The sequence below is a fragment of the Cimex lectularius genome, unplaced genomic scaffold, assembly GCF_000648675.2.
Source record: "Cimex lectularius strain Harlan isolate CLEC.00 unplaced genomic scaffold, Clec_2.1 scaffold46, whole genome shotgun sequence".
In the NCBI taxonomy this organism is placed as follows: Eukaryota; Metazoa; Arthropoda; class Insecta; order Hemiptera; family Cimicidae; genus Cimex; species Cimex lectularius.
The window spans coordinates 230,030-248,981 of record NW_019392654.1 but is presented as its reverse complement, the minus strand read 5'-3'; the positions used below and the strand labels follow the sequence as shown (position 1 = coordinate 248,981).

The window sequence follows — 18,952 nt, the reverse complement described above, 5'->3', positions numbered from 1 at the left end:
GATGTGCAACACCCTGGGTGGGTTATTTTTGATGCCTGCTGACTATTGTAAATTATGAAGGCTGAAATTGCCTGTGGACTGCAAGAAGTGATAGGCTCAACTCTGTTTGCACAGAAACCATTATTCAGTATTGGAAGATAAATAAAATATTTACATTGTATAATATATTTATTTTACTCTATTCAACATCCATAGTAAGATCCATAACAGATTAATTGCTCTTGTATAACTCCTAAACATAAACAATAATACCTAGTATAAATTCTTAATTTCACAATAAAAAATATCACTTTTTCATTTTATATGTTTTTAGTATTACCAATTATTTACATATATTTCAAACATATAAAAATAATAACTGTAAAAAGATTAAAATCCTGTCAAGATAATTTCAGATCCAGGCTTCCTAACTGAAATGCTGTGTCCGGCGAGCCTTGCAGAGGTGTTTAAAGGCTGAAAATGAAGTTTTCGTTAATAGAGACTCATTGTACTAAGCTCAGTGACCGCTTACCTCTTCGATGACGTGCACAATGCCGTCTTTAGCTACAAGGTCACATTCTTGAATTTTGGCTCCTCCGAGTTTCATTCCAGATCTGGTCCTGTCGAAGGAAAGCACTTGTCCCAGGATGTTCCTGATAGGGCTGACAAACGGCCAAGGGCCTCCGTTCATTCTGCTGCAGCAAGTGCTGCCCGGGAGTACGTGAGACTGGAGGAATCGTTCCTTGGTGTCCTCGTCTTCCTGAAGGAGTTTCATGTCTCTCTCGCTCAGTTTGTCAAATCCGTCATTCTTAACGGCAAGCAGAGTGAACCCTCTTGAGCTCTCTGAATTCTTCAACTTCTCGAATAACTTGGTATTCTGTAAAAAAAAAAAGAATATTTTGGACTGTACAGACCAAGCTGGAGCGATTGTACTTACTTGGATGGTGGATTTGAATTTTGAAAAGTCTGGGTTTTCAAGTACATCCATGAAGGATTTCCACGGTGGAAGGATAGGCTTTGAGACTTCGTGAGCCACTCCGTTACATATTTGTCCATCAACCCTGGTCAAACGAGCGCACTGAACATCTAAACCCGGAGATCCAAAAAGAGACGCCAGAATCTAAAATATTTTTATTCATTGAAGCTTGTTCATCTCGAAAAGCTTGTTTAAATTAAAATTAATTAGTAAGTTACATTTCTGTTGCTGGTCACTTTGATATCCTCGCCGTGCTTAGTTGGGATGCCATTAGATACAGAAAGGTTGTGCAAATCATGTTTGCCATGAGCGATGTGGTACTTAATTGCATTTACAAGTTCCTCTGAAAAAAAAAAATTGTGAAAATATTTGACCAATCATATGAAATATGTCTGACATACCTTTTTCCAACTTTTCAAGTTTTTCCAAGGACTCCTCAACCGGGACAAAGAGAGTGATGTTCTTTGCCTTTTCAAGCCATTGCATCAGGCCTGACTTTTCAATTAGGTCAAGGAAGCGAGTATGATTTGTTTTACGTAGGAGGTCCAGAGCACCTACTGCAGACGGGGGTGTAATCAACTGGTCAATTTCATGCACAACACCGTTGGAGCCGAGGATATCGGGCCTGTTCATCTTGGCCTATAAAAATTCAGATATTGACAAATTGTTAACAAACCATAAAAAAAGAAATATTTCATTGTATAGTATCTTATTGTATAAAATTAAGTTCTGATTATCTTTCATATTAGTTTTATGGCTTCTCAGATGGACCTGTGATTTTTATGGTAAATACACAATTAGCCTACCTTTCCACCTACGATTAGGTTGTCATTGTCATTTTCAAAACTGACATATTCGCCTTGTACATCAGAGCTGAAAATCTTTCCGTTCTTGGCACCGGCTGTGCAAACTGTTCTAGGGATGACGTGGTGCTTGAGGATGGTGCTAAGGCAGTTTGCATTTTCAGGGTCAAAATTATCAAGATTTTTATCACTGACTGCAAGAATGGTGAATGAACTGTCTTTCGAGTCCAAATCTTTCACCAAATTTGCACTTTCTAGGACTATTAAAAAAATAAAAATAAAATAAATTACATAAAAAATAAAAACAAGTGTTAAATATAAAGCCAGTAGTTATTTTTTAAATTAACTTACACGTTTTAAACTTTGGGTAGTGTTCTTGTAAAATTTCTCCTACTGTTTTTTCTGGGCTTGTCAAAAGTTTTTCAACAACATGAATGACACTATTCTTTGTAAATTTATCAGTCTTATTTATTGGAACACAGTTGGCTGTAATTATTCCTCCTGGATATCCATTAATTCTAATGGTAGAGTTGTTCATTGTGTTGAGTACCTATACAAATTCATATTTACAGGTGAGTTTTGTTGCTAAATAATATGTATAAAAGAAAAAAAATGAAACGAACCATGTCATTTTCAAATTCTCCTCTTTCTACAACACCATCCACGATGTGTTGTTCTACTGAAGATCTCTTCATTTTGTCTGCTGGTTCCAACACTTCGTTAGTAAGTATAGAGTTTGTGTTATCAACTTCATTCATGGCCGAATCGAGTGGCAGGAAGATGGTTTTTTCACCTTCCAACTCTTCCTCCAAGCCTTCCTTTTTGGCCAAATTGGTAAACTCACTGCACCCAAGATCCATGGCGATCTCTTCAATTGGTTTAGTTTCAACTAAAATAAAGGAAAAAAATTAATTTTTTTTTTTACAAAACTAATTAATAATTGAAATATTAAGGAAGACTCACTTTTCTCACAACCGGAAGCACCTAATCTGAATCCTTTACAACACTTCTTTACAATAGTAGATTTTGTCGTTTTTCCATTCTCTTGTACACTGGAAACATTTAAACAGAATGATAAAGATATAGCAATTAAATAAATTAAAAAAAAAATATAAATCCATTTAATTTAAATAAATGTGTCTTTACTTTTAAACATTAATCACTTAAATCTTTACTTTTAAACTTTTAATTAGGCTGTATTTTATGAATACAACTGAGAATAAAGTAATAAATAAATATTATAAATCATTGGTATACTAGACATACTATAATTTTTATCAACTATGTTTAAATACATTTTATTATGCAAATAATTAACTTACACTGTAGTGCAAACGTATTTGTTGGGTCCGTTTTGGCAGGTGGAGTACCTTGCAGTACCGGTCATGATGAAAATGCCAGAGTACGGTGTCGACTTGCCAGATTCATCGTCATCCTTCGTACCTTCGGTCCTTTCGATGCAAACGTGTTCACTGAAAGTAATAAATCATTAAATCGTCGAGTTCATATTCGCTTATTCTGAATTATTGTCTGGATCGCAAATTGAACAGAAACAATTCTTTTCCGGAATGCAGACCATTTTTTTTTTTTCAAATTGGAAAATTGGTTTGTTGAATAATAAAGGGGGAGTCCTGTAATGAGCTTTGATTGTTAAATTGTCCCAACTGACAAGCTGTGTACAAAGAGAAATCCTGTATTGACAACTTTGTCTTGGACAGAGAGAAAAAAAAAAAAAAACGCAAATGAATTGTAATCATGTTTTTGAAAGTTTCTAAAAGAGGAAAATTTTTTAACAAGTGAATTTTTACTAAACAGTTTAGAACTTGTTGGACGTTAAGTAGTGAAATTCTAGATGTTGCTAATTAATTAGCTCTTTGTGGTATTTATGTGAAGCAAGGTCAGGAATTGAAACTACCTGTTTAAAAAGTTTATAACAATTAGTTATAGTGCAGCTTATTTCATAACGTATTATTTTATATAAATAACAAATGTAGTTGTAGTTTGGAAATTTCCATTCGTCTTGGTCTGTCCATTATGTTCATCATCTAGCAGACTAATTTATTGTTTAAAAAAATGAAAAATGTCCAAACAAAATGTTTGTTATAACATAAGTTTTATGTTAAGAATTAATAAGAATTATTATAAGAAGTAACTTATATAAGTTTTAACTTATGTTTAAGCACTTGTGTTTTTAGATTTGGTAACATAACATGAAATTTGATCTTCTCAAGATTAAACCTATTGAATAATAATTATTAACAAATCTTAATGTTTTCTTTAATCAAAATAATTTAAATGAATATATATTTTTAAACAGATTGCATTTACATAAATTATATTGAAGAAATCAAGCTAAATGACTCTAAATGGTGAAAGTAGGGTTTTGCCCCAGAACCCCCCCCCCCAAAAAAAAAAGAGAGCAGGCAGAAAAATATTTGTAGAATATCACCTCCCTTTCATTTTGACAATTACAAAATGAAAATATATGCAATTTGTATATATNATATAAAATGTAGTTGTAGATCTCATATTCAGAGTGTATAATCTACTGCGCCCTTTAGAAGCTATTTTATCCTTTTTGTGTACTTATAGCACACCGGTGAGAAATAGTTTATCAAGGCACTTGATTAGGCCCCAGTTTAAGCGACTTAATTTCTTCTATTTTCCTGCACCCCAGTTTGTAAGTAGATGTTATCTCTGTTTTTTAATTTTTTTTCCAGAATCTGCATATAATGTGTTGTGTTATGCCATCTTTTCAGATACCCATTCAGTCTGCAGTGTCTTGTTAAGAATCATATCATCTTCTTTGATGCATTCTGTTGTTTCTTTCCTTACAAAATTTGCTAGAAGGTTCTCGGATTATTTATGTCCAACAAGTGAATTTAAGTATTGTTTTTATTTTGTCCTTTTGTCTCAGGTACTCATTGACAGTGTGAATCATTTTACCAAAGAAGGGCTTAGGATTAATCTTTATAAGGATGTCCATTTTCTTATTGCCAAAGGCTCAACCTTTCGAGTGATTTAAAGGAGTTACTGGGTCCCCAGTGTTCCTTTTGAAGAGCACTTTTCAGCTTTCTCAAATTTATTGGAATTTACAATGAAATTTAAGCTTTTTCCCCAATTGTTATACCATTAAATGTTTGTCTGCTAGTGTTTGAATGAGAGTTGTGTGTGCAAGTTTTCGTTTTTTTACAGGAATCTTTGAGGCTGGAAAAATGAAATAGGAGAAAATACAAATTGCGGGGTAATAAACCACAATGCCCAAAATAGCAATTTAAATAAGAAAGATAGCCTTCCGTCCTGAAACAAAAGATATCAAACTGTATCTGTGAATAAAGCCTTAGTAGAACGGACCTTGAGTCTTGAGGAGACACCCAGTTGTTAAAAAAAGGAGTTAAAAAAAGTTTAAAAAAATGCAATAAAAGAAAATACAAAGTTGGCCTTCCAAATCAAGTATTTTAAAAGGAAAAAGTATAGCTTTGGATGGCAATAGGATAGTTTAGTTTAGGAGTGAATGTTTGGAGACAGAGCTTTATAGCCTCAGAAGGGATAGCTATCCTAAGACAGAAGGTTTAAATGTTAAAACCTTAGCCGTTAAAACGCCCTTAAAAATTAATAATAATAATAATAATAATAAATAAAATAAAGGAAATTATATTTTTTCGTCCATTTTGGAAGTTTGTTATATTTTAAGATAAATAAGGATAGATCCAAGGGTAGTAGTAGTGATTAAATTTTTTTAAAATCTACCCATATAGAGGAAGTTTTTCTTTTTTTTCTTTCTCTCTCTCTTTTCCCCGTCTCGCTTCACGCTTTCTAAACCTGCGGACACCCTTCAGAGTGACATTTACTGGAATAAACGAGGCGGAGGTGGGTCGGGGATTATAAATGACGACGTACTCGACGGTCGAAAAAGAGGGGTTAATAAGTCTTAAGTTGGCATTTTCCAAAATTGGATCCTTCACGAGTTCAATTTTTGAATTCAAATAGGTTCCGTCGACTGGTTTTGGTTTTAATTGGAAGAGTATTTTTTATGTTTTTATTAACTGTCGAAATTGTATAATTGTTGTTGTGATATATCTGTAAGCGTATTGCAACAAGAAAACGTTGCAAACAACGTCGATGTGAAGGACAGTGTGACAAAAGACACGTCATTCCGACCGACATCCTCCGTTCAGGAAGTCCATTGTTTTCATTGTTTGAACGTTGGCGAGGGGACAAAAAAAAAAAGAAAAAAAAAACTTTTAGAAACCAGAATCTAGCCAAAATGGTCAATACAAACATCAGGGATGATAAAATTATTGACATCAACCGATTTCTTATTCAATAAAAGTAAACCTAATTTGATGTGCAATTACCAACATTTGGGTCCGTCAGATTCTGTATATCGCTATCTTCAGTGTTGGGGTCTGAAAATCGGTAAAGACCAAATTTCAAGTCATTCACCCCATAGACCACAAGTCTGTGCAATCAAGTCAATCTAACAAGTAAAAATATATATCAAAAAAATTTAAATTTGACCTACAAACCAAACTGTCTAGGTTTTTGTCTTGTGTTTGACTATTCAGAAAACTGTGTTTAGTCCTGAATCATTTGAATTTAAAGGCATTCCTGTTGGGACAATAGCCCCATTCAATAGTCAGAATCGTGGAACGATATAATAATATATAAACGTAGGAAAATGGATTGCGAATCGCAAGCAGATAACAAGCAAACTGTTATATTGTTAGTCGTTAGTCGTTCACGGCAGTTATGTTTTCTTATGTCGCTATGGGTCCCGTCCTGGCTCACCACAGGTATCATTGTGTACATGGAATCACAATGAGGGATTAGTACAGAAATCAACTTTTGACGATAGTGCACAACGATGGAGGGTTCTCCTTCTGAAGGGTGGAAAATTCCAGCTATTTCTTCTGCTGTATGTTTGTCAAATCTGTGCATATCCGCTATCAACAAAACACAAGTTAAAGTTAAAACTTTCGTCTTGAGTTGTTTCAGCTGTTGTCCTGTATGCTTGTATGCTTCAGCATAAAGGGGTTTAGCCAAAAAGCCAAGGGCTGTCAAATCTGCTCGGCCTAGGTTTTTATTTTCTGGGCGTACTGAACGCACATCCACAGCTTTGTCGGAGTGTATAAAATATAATTGACAGAACTTCACCTCAGGTTGCAACAAATCCGATATGAATCAGTGAATCTGTCCTTGTATTTTAAAACAGTAAGGTCCAACTCTTGGTCTTTCGTACCTTTTGTCAGAAAAAGAGGTAAATGCCATTGCGCTGTTGTAATTTCGTGTATCGTTCAAAAAATTTGGACAATTAAGGAATACTTCCTCTAACTACAAATTGATTTGTGGTTCTGGAAGTGAAATAAAGCCATTGTCGCCTTTACAGTTACAGTACTATTCAGCAAAAAACACTAAAATATATAATACACAATAACACAATATTAGTATCTACTGAAAAAACTACTGCAGACGTAAATCATATTTTAATAACTTATTTATAGTCTTCAGGATTAATAATTTATACTTATGGTAACCTTCCAATAAATCTGAGGTCAGGGATTTTGTTTAAGCCATTAAGAATCCGTGGAGCGATTCGGCCATAATTTCGATAAGCGTTTCGGTCGTTCGGAATTATAAATAAAGGTAAAGATAACGTTTTTCCGAGAACTGGAGCTTATCTCGCCTTACTGTAATGTGTTTTCCCTGTAATTTGAAGCATTTTGTGAATCATTGAATAACATACAATGATGTACGCAATGTGAAATGTAATGTAATTGTCAATGTTTCCCTCAGTTCCGAATCTTGGGGTGATTCGTCAGATTTTCCCTAGGACTCTCAATGATGTACGCTACTGAAAATTTACTTAACGTCCAGTCAAAATTTACATCAAAGTTTGACTTTAAATGTCAATGTACCCCCTAGTTCTTAATCTTGGGGTGATACTCATCTAGTCAACATTTATATCAAAATTTGACTTGTTTAATGACAATTTTTTCCTTAGATCTGAATCGTGGGGTGATACATATGATTTTCCATATCTTTCTCCTCAAGAATAATTTAGAATTGAAATTCCCGTTGTTAGGATAAACGAAAACAGCAATTCTTTAATTTCACCAACAGCATTTAGACGTATTTAGCGACATGGAGCAAGGAAATTCTCATGGATCATGTTTGGGTTCGTCGGGGTACAAGAAGAACCTGTTGAATAATTCATCGACGACTCTGTAACAGAACTTTTTCTTTTTAAAACCACTCGCCGCCCCTCGGACGTGTCTCGAATCGTCCAAGAGAAGGACCGCGAGATCCTGGGAAATGATTTATCCGGTCTGGAAGAAGAGTGGGGCCGTGCAAGGACGACCGGTGCAAATTGGCATCAAGGAAAATTAACACAGCGGATGGGAAAATATAATGGCATTTTCCGCAATTTCACGGTTCTGCTCGTTAACCAGAGACCTGATGGCGCGTTATTTTCAGGAAATGAGTAAGACGACGATACTGATTCGTCCTTGAATTTATTCCAGTTTTATGATGGTAAGAATTTTAAAAGAAGAAAGAAAATCTTGAAACCCAATTAGTAGTAGATTATTTTTCCCTCTATCGAGAAAAGTTCCGATAAAATTCTAAGATTAGGCACACAATTAAGATTAAAATTTCTCATAAAAATGAGCTACTTATTGTCAAATACTTCGATATATTGGCAAAGCTGGCAAAACTTGCAATATATAATAAGTACGATTTTGGTAGACAAGGATGACATCACGTACTGTTAACTATTACCTTTTAACTTTTTTTTATAAGGATATAACATTTCCATGAAATATAGCAGCACCAGATTGCAATAACTTTTGGAGTAACATTTCGTACTGATTATGTAGATTATTTTCATAAATTCAATATAACAAGGTAATGGCGTTTAACAGTTATTATTAAAAAGGTGAGAGAAGAAAAGAGGAGAGGAGAAGAGATGAAGAGAGAGATAGAGAGGGGTGAGAGAGCGAGAGAGAAGAGAAGGAGAGAGAGGGAGTGAAAGAGAGAAGAGAGTGAGAGAGAGAGAGGGAGAGAGGAGAGAGAGGGAGCGAGAATGAGAGGAGAGAGAAAGATGAGAGAGAGATAGAGTAGGAGGGAGTGAGAATGAGAGAAGAGAGAGAAAGAGAGGAGAGAGGAGAGGTGAGAGGAGAGGAGAGAGAAGAGGAGAGAGGAGAGGAGAGAGGAGAGGTGAGAGGAGAGGAGAGAGAAGAGGAGAGAGGAGAGGTGAGAGGAGAGGTGAGAGGAGAGAGAAGAGGAGAGAGGAGAGGAGAGAGGAGAGGAGGGAAGAGAGGAGGGAAGAGAGGGAGAGAAACAGTTTTATGTAAAAGAACTAACGAACAAAAAAGGGAGACATGAGACAATTCAGAAATAACCACCGATGAAGTTAAAATATTGCTGATAATATATATGTATATAATAATGTACTGTATAATACTACAATAAAAGGACAGAGAAATGGTAAGTTAGAATAAAATATGTAATAATATATAGACTGTTTAGCAAAATAGGATAATACAACAATTTTTGCTTCGTCGATTTTCCGTTCGATGTTTTATTATCTTCAAAGGTCAACAGCCAGTCAAGCAAGGCGAAAACAATCCCGTGGTATAAGGTGAAGATGCTGTTGGTGAGCAATTGTGCCAGATGTGGTTTGCCAAGTTTGAGTTGAAAAGAAAATCTGTCGTTTCAAGGATTCGAAAATAACAATCCACGTCATACTATATTACACCAATATTCTGTCATCATATCCCAGTTTCAAGTTTTATAATTCCTTATCGTCTTAACCCAGACCGGACAGTTTGATATGGCAACGGAACTGGTCGGAGCGAAACAAACAGCGAAAATAGACGGACAAGGAAGATCACATTCATATTTGTGTTGTGTTTACATGCTGACCTGTTTAATACTATTGTACAATTTGTGTATGAAAATTACAAAACATTTACGTTTTATTTAATATCAGATTTCCTTAGTAATTTTTGGTTAGTTTAAAAACTGGACAAAAAATCTATGAGTTATTCCTTATGGATTAGTTTGTAATTACTTATATATAATTATGGATTACTCACCCCATCCACCATGGTTTAGCAGCATGGGTAGTCAAAAGCCTGAAGATATTGGGCATGCTCAACACCGGCCCTAAGCCGATGTCATCATCGTCGTCGTCTTCATCCGATTCATCCTGTTCTTCCGATTTCTTCTTCGGTTTCGGGGTAGTTTCTTCCCTTTCCTGTGAGGCGGAAGCGTCGACGTCCATTTTGTCCTTGGCCGCGGACGTGTCCAATTCTTCCCTATCGTGCTTCGTCAGCTCGTCGAGCAATCTGAAACAAGTAAAGTACAAACGTCGCAATTAAATCATTAGGTATGTCTAATATAAGGTCAAATAAATGGTTTACTGCTAAAAACTATATCGACATTACGCCTTACTGTATCCTTCATGTACAAGCACACTCTGAAATTGGCTCTAGGAACTGACAGGGCGGTTTGAAGAGAAGAGTACCAATTATGAAAAATGATAATAAAAAACAATGGCGATTCTTTTTCACCCAGACATTTTCGATTTCCGTCGACATTTAATAGTTTAAAAAAAAACTCCGATCCCGTGGAAAATTTCTTTGACCTGGATAACCCGGGTGAAATCAATTTTGAAAGGTGTGTCGCAAAGTATGTCACAGGCGGACGGTCGGCTCAGTACACAACAAGAATTAGTGTGGATTTATTTCAGAAATATTGTCATCGGTCGATTTTTCCCTTGAATCACCACCAAGACCCATAATATCGTACCATTATGTTTTAAGCAAATAATCCATGATAAATATCATATATATACCATAAATACCAGATATAAATGATAAATGGTGAAAACGAAATCATTATATGGCTATATTAATCCAATTAATTACAGGAAAGAAAATTAATAAATAAAATAACTCGTGAAATAATAACATATACCATTCTATATGTTGGATAGTTATTAAGTTCTGTAGTTTTANCGAGAGAGAGAGAGAGAGAGAGAGAGAGAGAGAGAGAGAGAGAGAGAATTATTTGCTGTTGCGATATATGTATATATATATATATTGTATTTTGTATGTTATCATTTTGTACATTAGATAAATACAAATTAAATTGATAAATAATTATCTATCTATCGTACGAGTGATCTTGTATGCGACGGGATAAAATATGAGAAATGAAACGTCTTTTCGTCAAGTACACCTTTTGTTTCTCGGATCTAGAACATCACGGCTTTCTATTCCCGTGAAATACACCATTTCTAAAACTGTGTTCGCTCTGGAAACTAGACAGAATCAAGTCATCCGATCTCACCTACTCTCGAGTAAACAAGTGCGGAAAAAACGTCAGGGAAATGTGATGGTTTAATCGGGGGGAATGTCAATCTGGTGACGTCTGCCCCAATCAATGCTGACCTCTTAATCTAAACAATGTATTACAAGCAGATGTATTAAAAAAGCCGGATTTGCAAGTATGGCCAGCGCGACCTCCATTCCCAAGAATAACCGGCGTCCACCCTTAGAAAGGTGTAAGGGCTGGAGGAATAATCCACCGCTAATCCATCCAATTCATGTCAGTAATTTATACAAGTATAGATTCTAATTGGAAATGTGAAAGTAGTTCTTGATTTTAGAAACGGTACCGTTAAACGAGGGGGGTTGACGACCCGAAGCTACAGAAACGTAACTCACTCCTATGCATTTCTCAACAGTTAACTGACGCAACCGGCATCCTTTTTGACCCTGATTTCCCTGGGTGAAAGAAAAGAGTTCAACGCTTTTCTTAAACTCAAATCCAACAAACAAACCAGCCAAAACAACGGGTCGTTTACAACCAGGTAGCTTACACTTACATGCATACATAATCGCGTACAACTTTTGTGGAAGTCTCAGTCCGGAAATATGCAATATATATTGTAGTATAATAATAATAATAATAATAATTCTCTTTTCAGTAGACCGTGTTGCCATGCTCGGCTGACAATTATCCTCCTCCTCTGCATAACCGATCACCGGGCTGCGTTGATTACTCACCAGTCGTTTTAACTTTTCATCAAGGCTATTTCAAGTAAAGGAAAAAATTATTTTAGTTTGTGATAAATAGAACTTTTTCGACATGAAAACACTTTTACTCATTGAGCAGCAGAAGAGATGATAAAAATAATATGTAAATTATGATTCATAATCAAGAGTTTTAGAATTTTTTGAACAAAAAATTGATTTTAAGGTTTTTAATATAGATGAACAAATTGATTATAGCGTTTCACCTTTGGTTATAAAATGTTGCGAACCTATAAATTTAAGAGTCAGAAGACCTATTAGAATTTTTTACACGTTTGACTGTTTCAAATGGATAAATAGATTGTTTAAATAATTCGTAAACATTTTATAAGATCGTATTAAGTTGCGATCATTTTCCAACGTAATCCGTTAGTTAATACAGTTTGTATATAAACAATATTTCCGGTTGTTACAGTTCCACTTTATAAAAATTTATCAGAGTTAAAAAAAGTCAGATTTTGTGTATAAAACCTTTCGATTATTTTAAAATAAAACTTATTCTATATATATTATAAAGAAATTTAAAAAAAAATTGTAACGATGGAATTAAACCGAATTCGCATATTTTTATGACTCTTTCCTTGATAAAATTAATCATTTAGTGTTAATCATCTTATCATTTAGCGTAAATCACAATGATTACGTGTCTCGAAAGAATAACAACAAACAAGGCTATCTACAGGACGACACTAATATTTTGTGTAAATATTAAGAGGTTTTGGGAATAAGTCATACTTTTCATAATATTTGGCAAAACGGCTGAAAGCTTGTCAAGGTCAATTTCCAGGATTATAATTTTATGATAATTGGAAAATAACGTTATTCACAAAAAATTATATTGTTTTAATTCAAGCATTATATGCTAAATTATTTCTAGGATGGCAGCAAGCAGTTCGGAAATAGATGTAATTTCTTTCCACATAAAATTATATAAAGATCAAATAGGTCCTGAAATCGAAAAGAACGCTGCAAAATTTTAATGCAATTAAGAAATTTTCTTTAAATCAATACAGAAGGGTCTTGTTTGGCAATTTTATACTTATTATTATCTCTACGTTTTTACGGTGATTTTTAAGGTTGGGCTAATGGAAGCCGAAGATTTATACCTGTCTCGCCGACTTTGGTACCTTAAATCTTACCATTTCGTTTTTGTAAAAATCTTACTGTGCTTAAAAGAAAGTTTTCGTGTTTTCCACACCAGTTGAAAACTTGAAATTAGTGTCGTTTTTGTTAATTTCCAAGATTAACACCGTGCTAAAAATCCCCCTCCACCCGTTTTCTACTTTTTCGATTTTATATCTAAAAGGAACACAAAGACGAACAAGAATTTTCTAAATTAAAATTTATATATTAAAAAATGAGACATTTAATAAACTAAATAATCAAACATAACTAAAATTAAAATGAAAAATTGTAACATGATAATAATAATGTAAAATTATGCAATTGTAATCAAAAAGGGTACAGATTAATAATAATAAATAACATAGTACAATTTCTAATTATAATAACAAGAAATAGAAAAGCCGAAAACATAGAAAACAATTAAATTGAATTGTTTTCAACTGATACACGAAGAGTAAAGTAATCTTAACAAAATGGCCCATCTAACTGTTATAATTTTAATTTATTTCTATTTTCTAATATTAATTTTTTTTAAATTAAGCCTAAAATTAATGTTAATTTTTTTCAAGACGATATTTTATTAAATTCAACGCAGAAGAAGCAATGTTAAATACTAAAACCTCGGAGAGGCCAATCGTTGGAAATCATTGTGGACCGATGGACTAAACTTAACAAAACGGCAGATCGTACTGATCACCCGATACAAAAAATAAATAAATAGGAAGTAAGTTGAATAAATTTTAAAACTTTTTTTTAAAGACAAATGTTTTAACTAAGGCTCGTTTGATCACGTAGGCGAGAGTTTTTACGAAATCCAACACACAAGAAACTCGACTTCATGCTTTTTAACGTACACAGTATGTGAAAAGGCATTAAAAAGCATTGTTCGGGAAAACGTGAACAGACTAGCATTGTTCCAGTTGAAATGTAACAAGTCGAAATCGTATTTTAACAAATATTTTCCCCTCATCGACGAACAGGGTTCGTAATTTTCACATAATTCTTTAAAGGTATCACTTAGGCAGATTAATGGTTTCGAAACGCGCAATTCAAAACAAACAGTTAAAAAATACCTGTTGATCCAAATGGGGTGATATACAAATCTCGTAGAATTTCCGTGATTTCCTTCGAGTCCGTTATTCAACATTTTCTTTCTTTTTGTCCATTATATAACCAATTCTGGCTTTATGAATAAGGACAATTGTGATATTCCTTTTTGTAGCCTGCGGATGCTCGGTCCGCCTATCCTCGCTATTTTCGTCCGTCTGACGATTTTCATCTTGTCGCCATTTTCATTCGGGTTCTTTAAGGATTAAAAAAAGGAATTTTTTCGTGAAATAAGATCAAACAGATAGATCAAAAAGTAAGGAATTTTTTTAAATATTTAACTACCTATTTAATTTTAATAGGTATGTTTCTTGTTTCTTAAAGATTGCCTTTGCCTAATAAAAAATAAATAAAAATAAATGTTATAAATAATGTTGTTGTTGGTCGGACGTGATTAATTCAAATGGTCGGCGGATTGTCCGGGATTGTATCGTGCCTAAGTGAATTCATCCGCACGGAACAACAAATAAAATAATAAAATTGTTGATTTTTATTCCAAAAAAATTTCCTATGTCTTTGTAACTTTTTTATTTAGAAATAACACAAATAAAATAATTAACCGGAAATGAAATTGTGGCAAGTAGTCCAGGTCACTATTGCGTTTCTATCGTGCTAATTAAATACTTAAATGTTTAAAATGTGCTAATTAAACGTAAAAAACAAAATTTTACCTTTAGTTTCCTTTTTTGATTCACGATTTAAAAACGCTTTGTTTTATTTAAAAATTCATAAATTAAAATTAAAAAAAAATATGTTAGGGCTGACCGATGATTTAGTTGTAAAATATAGGGATTTGGTTAATCAAAACCGGCTCTTTCGCATCGATAAAACAAAGCGGTTTTATTCGGTTTTTTCTTTAAATAAATAATGAAAAAGAAATATCAAGGAAAAAAAATAAAGATTTAACTTACTGTTCCATCCATTCCGACTCGGACCTGGCGTAGCCGGACAGACAGGCGATTGCCAAAACGGCCAAAATCGCGACTCTCATCTCTCAAAATGTACCTTGACCTGGTAGAAAAGTGAAGCGATTGATTCAGCTTTGACAGTCAAATAGAAACTGACATCGGCTTCCGTCGTGAGTTGGGAGCTGCCCTGCTGCTCGATAAGTGGGGAGACCACGGCTGGTGCATGCGTCAGGGGTCCGGGCCGTTCGTTCCGCTTCCATCAACAACTTCTTCGACCTTCTAAACTAACCGATTCTAGAATATTCTTCGATCTTTGCCCGTTGCGAAATCCTCGGAAATCGCGGAAAATAACAATAGCAAAAAAAAAAATCCAACACCTTCGCTCTTCGATAAATTTTACTTCCTCTGACCCCTACTGCTCGCAGGCTGTTCAAACTGTAAAATCCTTGCAGCTTTCTTGATTGGAAGTCATCAATCGCCTCCCAATAGATTATTCAATTTTCATGGCCGTGGGAAGCTTAAAAATGCCAAGTCTACTGGAATGACGATTCCATTCTCCAAAGAATCTAAATATCTAGAGGACATACTAGTCCAGCGGCTTTCATGTAATCCACATCTACTTGGAACTACCCAAAGAACCGACATTGCCTGGGGGAGGTGTATTAAAAGGCTGGAGGCGTAACCCCAAAATGACCCTATGGCTTTACACTTGTGTCATAAGATCAATGCCACATGACATATGGGTCGGTGGTGTAGTCAAGACTTTGCAAGCTAAGACACTGAGGCTATTAAATGGCGCTCAAAAACAAGCTTGCCCCAGTGTCACTGGAGCCACGAATACAACGCCAACTGAGGCCTTGGGGGTGTTGTTAAACGTTCCAATCCTCCATATTCTAATCGACATGCCTCGACATGCCAATCAACGCTACAGCTCCAAAATATAGCTTCACCAACAAGTATACCAGAAAAGGAAGAAACGGCCATAGGAATACCTCTGAACGCCAAATCCGACTGGAGTGACGGCTCAAAAACGGGTAGATGCAAGGTAGCTGGAGTCCTCGGGATGAATCGAGACCGAACTGACGGTAAACCTAAGTAAATATGCTACAGTTTTCCAGTCTGAAATCATAGCGATTCAACACTGCCCCAGGGAAATAAAAAGGCTAGGAATGCATTCCCGGAAGATAGCCATCTTCTCTGAGAGTCAAGCAGCTGTAAACGCTCTAGCCTCATTCGTGTTGAAGGCAAAGAGCGTTTGAAACTGCTTGGAGGCTCTGACGTTAGTCAGCGACACTAATGACCTGACCATAGGGCCTTGGGCACTCGGAGTCTAGAGGCAACGAGAAGGTTGACACGGGAAAAGAGGGAGCCTTGAACTCTGGCTTGCCACAAAAGATGATATATCTTAAAATGGATCCTTAATGAGTCCAAAACCTGGTGGAACAATACCACAGTTATGAGAGATTCATAGAACGGCCATCCGCAAACAGATAAAGGAATTAGTGAAAGGAAACCGCAACCGAACCAGGATTCTGGCTGGACTCCTGACAGGGCATTGCCACTTAAGAAAGCACATGGATTGGATAGGGGTACAACAGAAGAAACACTGTGCAGATACTGCCAGGAAGAGGAGAAGAACGCAGAACACATTTTATGTTTCTGTGAAGGTCTGTGTAGGTGCATATTCTTGCAACTAGAACAGGAAAAACCACAAGCAAAATCCAATGTTATACTAAGGCAAGGCTGTGGAGGTTGATTAACAACTTAAAGTTGACCAATGAGTTATAAAAACAAGGGAACACAATAGATCTACTCAGGTCGAGGTATAGAAGGCCCTATCGCCACCTCTTTTATCCCTATCACCGGGAAAATAAGGAGGAAAACGAATACAAATTGTTTTAAAACATTATCTATTTGACACAAGGTCCATTACATCAAAAACTATACGTATAGGGTGTATTATGAACGGTGTAGGATCAAGGTAAAGACTCTGTACTTGTAGTTCAGTTTGTCCAGTACAAAAGACACTCTTATCGTCAGCTTTTTTTCAATTCTGTCCCTGTTAGGGCCCGTTGCACCAACTTCGTTTAACCTTGGTTCAGTACTGAACGGAGTTCAACACAAATATCGGCGTTTTTCAATCTCTATTGATCCGAGATCAAGTGTTGAACGTCGATCAATTCTGAACGGTCGTCGAGCTCGGGTTAAACAGGGTTCAGAGCTGAACAACGTTCATTTAATAATATAACCTGCGCGTTGTTTAACCGTATATTGAGACATCGAAATGGACGCATTTTTATCTAGTTATTTATTAGAGGAATTAACAGACGATGAAGATTTCCTTGAGCTAGTAGCTCTACATATAAACAAAGAAAGGGTTTTTAGAACCAGAAGGGAACATTTTCACGAATGGGATAATGATGAATTCTTCAACAGATTCAGAATGACAAAGCATGCAGTGAACTTCGTATTAGAGAAAATACGAAATTCAATCACTCATCGAACTACCAGGTAAGTGATATTAATTAGTTAGCTTTGAATAGCAATGGTTTTTTTTTTTTTTTTACTTGATTGATAATGTTTTCAGAAATCAGGCTACCTCCCCCGAACTGATGTTACTAACTACACTTCGATTTTATGCAACAGGATCGTTTTTGACAGTTTGTGGTGATTTCAGTGGGTTGCATAAATCTACTGTATGTAGAATGGTGCGCAGAGTTTCTCGAGCTCTTGCATCATTGAGGCGAGAATTTATTCATTTTCCAAAAAACGAAGCTGGAAGAATGGCTGTCTGTGCTGAAATGTACAAAATCAGCAAATTTCCAAAGTGCATAGGTGCTATTGATTGCACTCATGTTCGTTTACAATCTCCAGGTATAAAATAAATTGCAAATATCTTTTTTCCATTTCTAGTTTTTCTGTTTAATTTTTAGGTGGTAATCAAGCAGAGCTGTTTCGCAACAGGAAAGGATTCTTTTCATTGAATGTACAGACAGTTTGCGATGCAGAGCTGAAGTTCGAAAACATTGTTGCCAGGTGGCCCGGTAGCACACACGATGCCCACATTTTTAGAAATTCAATCTTAAAAACACAATTTGAAAATGGAGATATGAATGATCTTGTTTTGGTTGGTGACAGTGGGTATCCTCTAAAAAAATACTTGCTAACAAAATTAAATCACCCAACCACAAGAGGGGAAATACTCTACAATGAGTCCTTAATTAGGACAAGAAACGTTGTCGAGAGATCATATGGTGTTTGGAAACGTCGCTTTCCTATACTTGCTATTGGAATGAGGTGCAACTTTAATTTGGTTGAGCCAATTGTGGTAGCAACTGCAGTATTGCACAATATATCATGCATTTTTAAAGATCCAATTCCATTCATCAATGATGAAGTGGAAACCCAAATTATTAACCTTCAGTTCAATCAAATTGGAGAAGTGGAATATGATGGGAATGCAAGAATTCCATTTATCGAATATTTTGATACCTTATAGACCACACCATCGAACGTATAGAAGTTATGTAAAGAAGTAGTACAAAAATGTATATAAATATTTATATTGACATATATGTACATATAATAAAAGATAATAATTTAGTGTAAAGGAAATAATAAAAATGTAATGTAAATTAAAATAATCTAATCTTAAGAAATACTACAATACAAAATTAAAGTGGTTAAACAAATAAAGAATATAGATTGAAAAAATAAAAAACAGTAAAAAAAACAATGAAATCAACACAAAAAGACTAGGGAAAGCGGTACAGCAAACAATATAAACAATGAAAAACTACGACGTATAGCTATAACCGTACAAAAAGGCTATAATCAGTTGTACCAACGACTGGTTGAACAGCGATCAGCTGAACGGCGGTCCCCTGCACATGGTGCAACGCTCCCTTCGCTGAACTTCGTTCAAATTGTGAACGACGTTCCAGTGAACCC

General features: G+C 35.2%; 2 protein-coding genes across 2 annotated transcripts; one reads left to right on the top strand and one right to left on the bottom strand.

Annotated features, from left to right (window-relative positions):
• Window positions 1-149: 149 nt before the first annotated feature.
• LOC106672892 (periostin) lies at window positions 150-15,487 on the bottom strand. The gene is made up of 12 exons (XM_014404685.2): window positions 15,005-15,487; window positions 9,858-10,109; window positions 3,081-3,230; window positions 2,722-2,810; window positions 2,382-2,647; window positions 2,110-2,308; window positions 1,762-2,018; window positions 1,357-1,594; window positions 1,174-1,298; window positions 917-1,099; window positions 512-856; window positions 150-453 (listed from the first exon to the last, which is right to left on the bottom strand). Exons 1-12 carry the CDS (start codon window positions 15,082-15,084, stop codon window positions 370-372), a joined length of 2,268 nt encoding a protein of 755 aa, XP_014260171.1. The 5' UTR covers window positions 15,085-15,487; the 3' UTR covers window positions 150-369.
• Window positions 15,488-17,046: 1,559 nt separating this feature from the next.
• Window positions 17,047-18,610, top strand: LOC106672836 (putative nuclease HARBI1). Its single transcript, XM_014404574.2, has 3 exons — window positions 17,047-17,512; window positions 17,589-17,875; window positions 17,935-18,610. The coding sequence occupies exons 1-3, from the start codon at window positions 17,286-17,288 to the stop codon at window positions 18,498-18,500; spliced, it is 1,080 nt and encodes a 359-aa protein (XP_014260060.1). The 5' UTR covers window positions 17,047-17,285; the 3' UTR covers window positions 18,501-18,610.
• Window positions 18,611-18,952: the final 342 nt, after the last annotated feature.